We start from the raw sequence: 11,492 nt of genomic DNA on the forward strand, positions 1-11,492 counted from the left end.
GAGGGAGTGGGATAGAAGCGGGCAGGCTGGGGTGAATGGGGCCCTGGGCTGGGTTGTGGGACAGTTGGAGCTTCTGTCAGCTTGTCTGGGGGGGCGGTCCCACCACTGTGTACACCCTGGGGGAGTCATGGGGGGCCTGTGCCCCCCAGATTTGTGTGAGGGCTACTGCTGTGAGGTGGGCTGCCACTGCAGGGTGGCGCTCCTCCTTGCTGCCTTTGTCTCAGGAGTTGCGTGCTGGCTGTGCCATGTCCCCTGCCTGCCCAGTGATGGGAGGCACAGCATGGCATAGATTTCATAGACTTTAGGGCTGGAAGGGACCTCATCAGATCATCAGGTCCAACCCCCTACCCAAGGGGCAGGATGTTAGCTGGGGTCAAATGATCCCAGCAAGATAAGCATCCAAGTCTTTCTTAAGTGTCTAGAGTAGATGCCTGCTATTCCAGGCTTTGGGGACTTAGACAGTAAAGAAGTTTTTTCTCATGTCCAGCCTAAAACAGTCTTCTGGGTGTTTGTGACAGTTAGACCTAGTTTTCCCTTGGGATGCCCTGGTGAACAGACAGTCTCCCAGTTCCTGATGCACACCCCGTATATACTTACAGGCTGCCACCAAGTCACCCCTGAGCCTTCACTTCTCCAGGCTGAAGAGTCCCATGGCTCTCAGTCTGTCCTCATAAGGCTTGCTCTCTTGTCCTCTGATAATGCATGTGGCTCTCTTCTGGACTCTCTCAAGCTTCTCCACATCCTTTCTAGAGTGCGGAGCCCAGAATTGGATGCAGTACTCCAGTTGCGGCCTCACCAAGGCTGAGTAAAGCAGGAGAATGACTTCCTGGGTCTCGCTTGAGATGTATTGGTAGACACAAACCAGAGTTTTGTTTGCTCTGCCAGCTGCAGCTCCCAAGACAAAGGCAGTGGGGTGCAGAGTCCCAGCCTGCAGCAGCAGTCTGCCTCTGCCCTGCACACAAAATCAGGGAGCACATGCCCCTCATGCCTCCCCTGAGGTACATGCAGTGGTGGGAGCCCCCCCGGACGAGCCACCCGCAGATCCGTCCCATGACCCACCCTGGCCCTGGGGCCCCATTCACCCCTGCCCCACTTACTCTGTCACCATGGGGGCCTTGATCTGCTGTCACATGCCCCTTCTCTCCCCCACGCCCTTTCCCCTTCACAGATTTGCTTGCTGGGCACTGCTCCATATGCCTCTGGGCTGTGTTCCTGGCCGCCTGCATGCTGCAGTTACATGTCTGTGCTCCGCCCAGAGCCTGTGCCTGGGCTGCCCTGCAGTCCTCTGGGCTGCCACCACTGTGCCACAGGATGGCCCAGGGGCAATGGTGACAGTGGCAGAGTGGAGCCTGGGTGTGGGCTTCAAAACCACATACCACATGTTCAATTTAACGCATTAAAAAAATTAACTTGAACAGTTATTAACATGAGATATTATATACACAAGGGAAATTATCTTAAGAGAAAGAGGCTGCTAAATGTACAATGCATCTTGTAAGTGTAGAATCAAGGCATCTAAGTGCTTGTTTACTTGTATTTGGATGACTCCTTCAGTAGTCCCCAGTTCACATAATGAGCTCTTTTTCCTTTTGAATAATTTTATTTGCATTCATCCTTATGCAATATCTACTTTTCATATAAGCAACTCTAGATTCTTCTGCAGTGATTGTCCATTTGCCTCAGGAAATGCATATTAACTATCAGAGACTGTTGGTACCTTTAAAATATAACATGACATGATCAACTATCTTTTGGGTCTAATGGGTTCCTTTAAATCTGGCTTCATTTGCTAGGCTGAGAAGACATCTGCTATCTTGACTTAGGGTTTCTCTATATATAACAAGTCTTCTGCTGGCACATAGCTATCACACCTCACACCAGAGTGCATCCCAGAGTGGCAGCTCTGTATGGCTCCACTACAACAGTTATACCAGAAGGTCCATGGTGCACTGCAGGAGGCATAACCTGTTAAAGGGGCCATGGCTACTATGGAAAAGTGTTGGCATGTCCACATACACTTCCTGATGTTTTCCCTTTGGCAGTAGAAGCCTTCTGTCACTTGCACAGCTGGTATTGCTCTGCCAAAGGAAGGGGTTCTGACACAGGGTAGTTATTAGTGTGGACACACTCCTGGTTTTGTTGGCAGAAACTGCTAGGCCATAAGGATCCTTGAAATCATCTGAGCAGGTAAAGACTGATCTTAAGTACCTTAAGAGAGGCTTGTAAAAATTAGTTAATGAAGGGTCAAGTTAAAAAATCCTTCATAGGGACTGTTACACCCATTTTGTCTTTTTTTTGTTAAGCCATCTTAAACTATGTGTGTTTATGGATAAAGAAGCAAAAGCAGCAAGACTCAGTTGGAAAGTACATCTATACAAACACAGCTCAGAATCTGTGGGAGCTGGTTAATCTAGATTTCACAGCAAGGCCCCAGTGTTTTTTGTCTATTGAAGAGAACTTCCTAATGTCTTTATAGTACAAAACCTGTCAGACAACACATGCAAAGACTTCAGCTGCTGTAGGAGGGAGCCCACTCCCTTTAACTATGTTTTAAAGCCACAGTTTTATGAAGATGTCACATAGAATTGAAAAACAGCTCCCCTGCAGATAACTTGAATTCCTAGTTTTATAATCAACATAATGGGGATTTGAGGACTTTGGCAGTAAATGCCATATTCAGGAATTGGGGAGAGGATAGAATGTATCTGTCTACCTAAAAGACACCAGAATAATCCTTGAACTGTCTGAGAGTGGGCAGAGTCTCCTAGATAAGTGCCCTCTAAGTATTGAAATCAGAACCTAAGGTGTGTCTTTCCACCAGTTCTTTTAGTCCATCAAGTCAAGTAAGACAAAACTCAGATAAATTTCAGAGCCCCTGTTTAGGATTGTCATATTAAATTCTCCCATTTCTTGGGCTCTGCATCCAAATCAGACACCCGGGTATTAGTGAAAGACTCAGAAATGTTCCCCTCTGTGGAAATCTTTAGTTAAAGTTGAATGGTTTTATACAGTGTATAATAAACCCTAAATATTCTTATGACATAGATCTTAGCACCCCATGAGAATGTGAAGTTTGACTGTTTCTTTAAGGTACAACTTCTTTGAAGCCAGCTACATGGAAGAATGCTAGCATATGGAAAAATGAAAAAAAAAAAGTCATATCTATCTGTCTTTATCATTTCTTTTTAGAACCATTTGTTTTGTTTATGGTTAAAGTCCACTGCATAATAGCAACAGCCCTGTTCAGGGATCATCAGTATGGTAAAAACATCTGCCTAATATGCTTAGTCCACAACACTCTACTGTCTCTGAACTATGAACAGGAGCCAAAAACTTCAGCTGCCATCTGTGTAGCAGCTAAAACCTCTGTCTTTTCAGTGATTATTTCTCCAGTGTTATGTACTGTCAATATAAAATCTAGCAAACTTGAAGTATGAGGACAGTGTAAAAGTTTTTTAATCAAAATAGTTACACAGACTACTGCAACTACTGTGTACTTCTCATTTTCATAATTATTTATTTTAAAGAGTAAATAAAATATTTGTTGCAATATTTCTAGTCTGGTGCACCAGATTACTACAAAATCCAGGGACTTTGAGGATAGATATGCAAAACATACTTTCCTTTTAAGATTAAAAATGCTTTCCTAACTAGTTGGCATGTTACTAGCCTTAGTTAGTTTATTCATATGCACTCTTGCATTTCTGATTAGTGAATAAACTTTCTGCGTCAAGTGGGCCTTGGAAATTGGTATTGGAAGTCTACTTTTTTGACACAGTTTTCAAAATCTCTGACTTTATTTTGCAGATGTTGCTAAATTTGCATAAGAAGAGTTGGATGGAAGGTTTAACACTTCAGGACTACAGTGAACATTGCAAACTCAATGAAACAGTAGTGAAGGAGATGTTGGAATTAGCTAAGAACTATAACAAGGTATTCATATCCTACAGTAGTAGCATGTTGGGATTGCTCTCCATTCAATTAATGCGTTTGTACGATGCATAGCAAATAAAGTGATTTTTGTGAGACTTAAATGGATTTGGCAAATAAGGCACAACTGTAGCTAAAATTACAAACCAAAACTATCTGGGTATTGAGTGCCTTAGTAACCAAGTGAAAATTAGCTGTTGCTTGTAGCTGACCACCATATTTAAAGGCTCCATCACAGTTTTTGAGCTGAAGCACCAGATTTGGCTCTAATCTAGCAAACTCTGGAGTTCTGTAACTTAACATTGATTCAGAATATTTCAGGATTGATTTTTAAAAAAAAAAAAAACAATGAATTTTTGCAGCTGTCAAGAGCTACTTGATCAGACTTCAGGAAGTACACTTTTCTTGTAGAGTAGTAGAATTGCTTAAAAATTCATCTGTTACAGTAGGTGGGTATGTAGATCTCTTAAAATATATAGAGCCTGACTATATACTGTGTTAAGCATAAAACTCATGTAGCATACTACAGAATCAGGATTATAGTTATCTGTAGCATAAATTAATGGTATTTACATTTTAAAAATTGCAAATGACTGAGGTTTGCTCTGCCTATGTACACAGTTACTAGAAAGATTATAGGTATAAAAGTGCTTTAAAACAAATGCATTGTAAATTCCTAACAACGAAGTTGAATATCACTTTAAATTATTTGGGTAAATAAACCTTACACAGTAAGCGTTTAAGATTAAATCAAAATAAAGAAATATCACTAAATGTATTAAAAGAAGCACACCATACATAATTAAAAATAAAACCTAGTTAGAAGTGAATGTAATGCTGTCCTTTGAATATTACATGATTACCTCCCAGTTCCTAGCTTTTTACAAGATTTTATAAATCCCAAGCATTTCTTTTTTTAATACAGTTCGGTGAATATATCTAGGATATCTGACAGTAGAACTGCTCACAAACACTCTCCCCTTGATCTCTTGCACTAATGCTTAAATAATAATTAGTGCCACCTTTGCTGAGCAGTTGAAGCATCTTTCCTTTTGACTCTCTGAAATGTGTTGTCTTTTGATTTTTAAGAGGGAATTATATTTTGAGAATCTTGTGGCTCAGGAAAAAGTAAACAAAATCTGAAACACTGACCTTTTTTGTATTTCTTTCACAGGCTGTTGAAGAAGAAGATAAGATGACACCTGAACAGCTGGCAATAAAAAATGTTGGCAAGCAGGTGAGGTGTAATGAATTATAGTGAGGTGAAATAACATGCTTTGTATATTTTTAATATTGGTTTAGTCGCTTGTATGCAGGTGATTTTTGTTCTATACCCTTGATATTTTCAACTCCCTATAAATAATGAACTTACACTTTCTGAACAAAAGGACTGTAGGTAATCAGTAAAGCAGTTACAAAATCTTTCTCTGGTTTGCAAATTATCTGTCTGATATGCAGTCTCTTATAATGAAATTTGTAGCTACAGCTAAGTAAATTTTATAAGCCACTTGATATCCTCCAGATTCTACATTTCATCCACTAAGAGAGAAAGAAAGAAGAAAAAAATCTTAATTATGCATTCCATAGAAGACAAGATCATGGAGTTTTTGTTTGTTTGTTTTTTTTAAGTCAGTCTCTGGATTCATTTATTCTATGGCTGTAGAGCCAGAAAGAGACTAAATTCACCTATAATTCACTGACAAACTGAGGATGTTTAATGCCAGCACACAAACAATAGGTATGCTAAATGCCATCATATTACCTTGTGCTTTGGAACAACAACACTCTAAAGGGCACAGTTGAAATACAAAAGAATCAAGCCCATCTTCTTGCAGTGGTTGGACATAGGACTTACAAGATATTAAATTAATTCCATACTTGGTATTGGCCAATTATTAGCCAAAGAGAGAAATCTGTAGCTGTGCGAAAAGATTAACATTGCTGAGGACAGAAACTGCTCTCAGAATTCTAATTAAAAGCAAGTGATAGCTTTAAATACATCCAAACAATTTTTCCTTGCAAGAACAAAGACAGGATTTATTTGTATGGCTGCTGTAGTAAACAGTAGAACTGTTTCAGAGGATTCTGGATTACTCGCTTGTGTCAGCTTCCAGCAGTGTGATGTCATGACTTATCTGCAATATTGCTCAGCCAATCATGCACTTTGTAGCATTCAGATCAACTGGAGGAAACAAAAGGAAAAGCTATCTTTTTAAAGGATTTATAATAGTGGTAAATATTTCTTCTCAACTGAAACCTAAGCCTTATCACATGTATAATTTATAATTTCAACTATGCTTTAAAATCATACTTTTTAAAGTTAATTCAGTGCAGAAAAACTGTTTTTCCCTTGCATGTCAGATTTTCTTACTAAAAAGAGACTTTTTGGTATATCGTTCTCAACTTGTAAAATAATTTAATGAAAACACTTCCTTCCAGTAGTTCTTTTTCCTGCTCTTGCATTTATACGCCAAACTTTATGGATGTTTAGACACAGCTACTGACATGAATATTTTCCCTTTAGTTAAAAAGATAATTTGTTGCAAACAGACAAATCTTAAAGAAATAAATGAAGCTTGCAAATGGATTATAGAAAAAGGGGTGACACTTCCATGAAATTGCATGTAATGTGGGAGAGTTTCTTTAGATCATTTCTTCTGACAGAGTAAAAATCGTGCCCAGTAACTGCCTTCTGTTGTAACTTCTTTATACTGGTTTCTGTATAAGCAAGCGATGCAAAAGAAAGAGCCATTTTTATAAAATCACTTATCTACTTTACACTATACTGTGAATATTAATTAGCTAGGTTAACTTCTACAAAGGTGTATGTATCTATTTAAATTTACTACTGTAGCAATCCTGTTGTCTTGGGCAAATGCATAATATTGATCTGAGAGAGAATTCGCTACATAAATAATACAGTTTATCTGGACTTAGGTTCATATTTTGCAACTATTTAAGCATGTACTTAACTTTTTGAAGTTAGTGTACTCAAAGAATATTACTTAAGTAGAGGGGTAAGTCTTTGTATCATTTGGCTCTAAATCACAAAGTACTATATCAATGGTAAGGGTAAAATCTTGTTGAAATAAATAATATAACATGATTGAATTGAGAGAGGCCAGAATTTCACCTGAAGTACTACTAAATAAATTACATGGTACAGATGTATTTATTTACATTGATACAGTAGATCTCCCATGTCAAATTGTAGACATTTATGGTGAATTTTCATTTTAAGTGGTACAAATCTCATCTGCAGAAAAATGGTTCAGATATGTATTTGAACTTTTTATCTTTTTAACTTTTGCAGTAACAAAAATGTACAAAAGCATTCAAATGCATTTAAAGATCTACCTTAACTTCACAAAAACAAGATTAGAGATGCAACTAAAATTGTGTTGCTAACATGTTCTGTGCTTAGCTATTGCTGGTCTCATAAAGTAGCACCGTACATGCAAAAACTTATATACAGTTTACTATCTAGGTTCAGCCACTGAAGCAATTTTAACTCTGAATTCCCTTCTATTGCAGCGTAGTCAGTCCTAAAGTACTGGTTTACTTATTATTCTTAGCTCTGAGGCAACTATGATATTAAGGGTGAAATCCTGGCTCCATTGAATTTTGACTTCACTTAAGTCAAGATTTTGTATGGAATTGTATAAAAACTGTTTTCATTTTATACTTCCAGAATTGGAGAGACAAATTAACCCATGCATATTTACTCTGACCCACACAATGGCTCTTTTTGGATTATGTTAAGGATTAACAAGGTCAGAGTCATGAAACCTCAGAATCCAAGCTATATACATTATTTGAAGGAAGGAAAACAGTGACTTTACAGGCTGGGAACATCATTTCAGTGTCCTCAAGTGGAACTGAAATGCATGTTCCTTCCTGGAGCATTTCACATCTTAATGATTTCTCTAATAGCGTGTTTTATGTTTCAGGACCCCAAACGTCATTTAGAAGAACATGTGGATGTGCTGATGACTTCCAATATTGTCCAGTGTTTAGCAGCTATGTTGGATACAGTTGTATTTAAATAATGAATCTACTGTTGGAGTGCTTTCTGTGTGTATTTGTCTGTTGTTAACACTCAGAAATCAGGGACTGCTGAAGATATATATGGTTAAATGAATGGTATCATTTTCAGCACTATAACAACTTTCAGTCTCTGTTGTGCAATTGCTTCTGTTTTTGTCAGGGTCTTACAGATTCCACAGCAGTTCAAGAACACAGAGGAGGCAAACTGTATTAAGTTTTTTTCATTTAATATTTGGGGGAAAAATCAGTAGTACATATATATTTTGATTGTTGCTACATAATAAAAATACACTTACAATCTATCTAATTTTTGGAAGGTGTTTTTCTGTCAATCGGTAGGGTGGATAGATATCAGTATAGAATGCTCATGCAGGTAAAAACTTGGTTTCCTATGTCTTGTCAAGAGATATTTTAATAAGTGTGGTAAATAACACTTCAAATTACAGGAGACTTGCTTGAATTACTGAGTAACCTAGAAAAATAAAAACACGTACTTTGTCAGTAGTACTGTGTTCAAAAAAACATTGTAAAACATTATTGTAAGCATTTTCACTGCCTGAAAAAAATAAAATGACTGGAAGTCAGTCATAAAGACAAGTCCTTAGCAATGAGAGGAGGTTAAATTAAATCTCAAGTCCCACAGAAGAGTCCCAGTTGCAAAAAGAGACTTCTCAAGCCCCTTCCTGCTCTCAGGTTGTGGGAACACTCACTCAAAGGAATTATCTTTGTGCATTTACCTTATTTAAACCTAGCTCCTGTCTCAGTAAATCCAAGCAGGTGGTTTTCAGTATTAGGCAGCTACAGAGACCAGACTCACTAATGTTCCTCTTACACTTTTGTTCTCACACATTATTCTGTTTAACTAATGAAGTGATTTTAAAAAAATGTAAATACAATTCACAGGTTCAGACAGATGACTATTTTAAACTCCTGCTAGATTTGAGTCTTTAAAAGACAGAATTACAAGGGGGACTTGACTGGTGTGATTGGTAAAGCCTAGCTTTGCCTCATCATTCCATTTTATGTCTGTAGGTGGCAAGTATTCCATGCAGTGCAAACTGTAGTCTGTTGTTCACTAGTTTATTACAAGGCATTTTTTATGCTTTTTTTGTGCCTGTTCAGATGTTGACCTTTAAGTTAGATAATATTTACAAACAGAACTCTGTCAAATTATACTTAATACACATCTAATTCAAATAGAAATAAATGTAGATGTTTGCAAACTTACTGATTATGAGCCTCAAAAGAAGGCAACAGAACAACAGGCAAGGAGGAAGGGAAAAACACAAAGTTCCTGATAAGTAGCACCAATGTATCAGGTGTTTAATATTTGGGGAGTGAGGATGCTTTACAGCGGGTAACTGAAGGAAGATTTATTTTCAAGAAGCAGCATATCTGCTGTAGCCTGGGCTTGCACCACAGCACCCAAGTCCTGTGTGTAATGCAGCCTGGCTACGCATTGTTTCTTTTATAAGGATGCTGCATAAACCTCTCAAATTCTGTTTTCTGTCATGTTCTAGTTGTTACTTTATCTACTAAGCATTTTAAGAACCCAAAAAGAAAGGGTTGCATAGCTGTTTGAGAGTAGGATGCATGTAGTGATATGAAGGGCAGAAGGGACCAGACTCTTGTCCAGAAGAGAGCACCCAAGCTTCATTAGGACCTGACCACCCTGAGGAGTCACGGAGCATGCCTTTTGCAATTCTTCTCCAGCCCTTTTCACATTTTTTCTAAAAATTGATTAGCCTACCAATACCTATCCATCAGTGATGCCTGCTTAACAAAAGGACAAAATAAAGGTTTTTTTCAGAATACATAAGTACTATTGCATAATTCCCAGTTTGCTGCAGATTCATTACATCTCTGCAATGTAAATTGATATGCCATGGTTGAATGTACTACATGAAGTGTGTATTACAGTCTTTCCCCTATGTCTCCTGGAGATTTTGCCTTGTCTCCTGATCTTTCAGCTGGTGCTATCATCATCATAGCAGTTTTGCACTGGAGAATTTGTATTAGTGAAGGAAATGAGCACCAAGAACTATAGCAGCTTAGGATGTAACTAGCTCTGCTCAGAAAATTGCTATATATTCCTGGAAAACAGGATGCAGGGCGTGGAAAATAGTATGCACTAACCAACCAGCCATTCAACGATCAAGACTAACACAGTAGTGTGCATGACTGACATTTGTGAAAGATTTCATTAGAAATGTTTTTATGGAGAGGCTTTAGGACTATTTCCACTGTAAAACATGGACTTCCTAGGACAATAACTGAGTTCACAGCTGACTATCTCAAATACATTTACTGAATCTTGTGCTTTAGTTACAAAACCAAAACCTGAAACATTATCAAATGTTTCATTAGCATTTATTTACAAATTAATGTAATGTGTGGCTGCATCCTATGTAAGCTTAAAACCTTTTTATATGGCTTTTCACTGTATACATACAATAATACTTGAAGAAACCAGGTAGTTGTAATCTTTTTCAGATTTTGAAATGTTAGGGTTTTTTTTAAATGAACTAAAATCCATTTGAAGACAACATTTTAAAAAGGTATTATTGGATTTTTTTTAAAGGGGGGTTTAAATTTACTTTTCTGTTTTCCTTCTGATGTTTAGAACAGTTCTTTTGATTGGTGGGAGAGCACAGAACCAAATTTGCTCACTTCTACTCTCCTCTATTTACTCTCTTTATGATCTTGGTCTTTGCCACTAGTTGGAGCTTTGTTGCTGACCTCTTTGGTAACTCATTTCTTGTGGAGCTATCATCTGAGCTGTGACAGTGCAAAGGATGGCAACATGGTCTAGTTAACTGAATGAAGAACTATCAAATGCCCCAGGTCATACTAAAAATACAAGACAAATTATTTCCACTATAGGATTTGGGGGAGTAAGGTGGGTGTCCCTTAAGAGCAAAGCTTTCTTTGATCATTGTAACTGTACTTTTCCTTTGCCTTTTGGAGAGAACTGCTCTGCAGTTTCAAGTGCTTTATAATAAATTGGCATCTAGGAAGGTGCGGAAGAGAAGCAGGAGACCACCTGGTCTTTCTAGTTAACTACATTTGGTTTTTCCACCGAATATTCGTTTGGTTACCTACAGAATATTTGCTACGATGTTTTTGTCTCCTGTATTGAAGGTTCAGAGGGCACCACCAAGTTGGCAGCAGCAGGGTTGATCCAACAAGGCTGCTGAGGCCCAGCTTCCACTATATGTGGCACGTCTGCTAGGGTGCAGCCCGGCTGCAGAGGGAAGTCAGGGGCCTTCACTCCTTCCCCGCCTGGTTTCTTACTAGCGGCCAAGACTTCGGTTCCTGGTGGTGAACGAGTGGGGGAGAGGGACAGAGCTGGTCGTTGAAGCAGCGGGGGGACGTAATCAGGTGCTCACCGGGAGGACTGCACGAGCCCCGTCCTGGCCGCACGGGCCGAAAGCGGAGCAGCGTCTGCGCGCGCGGCCCGCGAGGGTCTAGCCCGCTGCAGCTTGGCAGGGGGCGGCCGACGACCCCGCGCGGCC

The 11,492-nt window shown here is 38.9% G+C and overlaps 1 protein-coding gene across 1 annotated transcript in view; it reads left to right on the forward strand.

Annotated features, from left to right (window-relative positions):
• PSMD14 (proteasome 26S subunit, non-ATPase 14) overlaps nucleotides 1–8,854 on the forward strand; it is a 91,198-nt gene extending 82,344 nt beyond the window's left edge. Inside the window, exons 10-12 of the mRNA XM_019522702.1 lie at nucleotides 3,808–3,933; nucleotides 5,105–5,167; nucleotides 7,881–8,854. Coding sequence (XP_019378247.1) covers nucleotides 3,808–3,933; nucleotides 5,105–5,167; nucleotides 7,881–7,979 — 288 coding nt within the window. The 3' untranslated portion in view covers nucleotides 7,980–8,854. The remainder of the gene's footprint in view (nucleotides 1–3,807; nucleotides 3,934–5,104; nucleotides 5,168–7,880) is intronic.
• Nucleotides 8,855–11,492: the final 2,638 nt, after the last annotated feature.

Source organism: Gavialis gangeticus, unplaced genomic scaffold, assembly GCF_001723915.1.
Source record: "Gavialis gangeticus isolate Ggan-Ray unplaced genomic scaffold, GavGan_comp1, whole genome shotgun sequence".
NCBI classification, from domain to species: domain Eukaryota; kingdom Metazoa; phylum Chordata; order Crocodylia; family Gavialidae; genus Gavialis; species Gavialis gangeticus.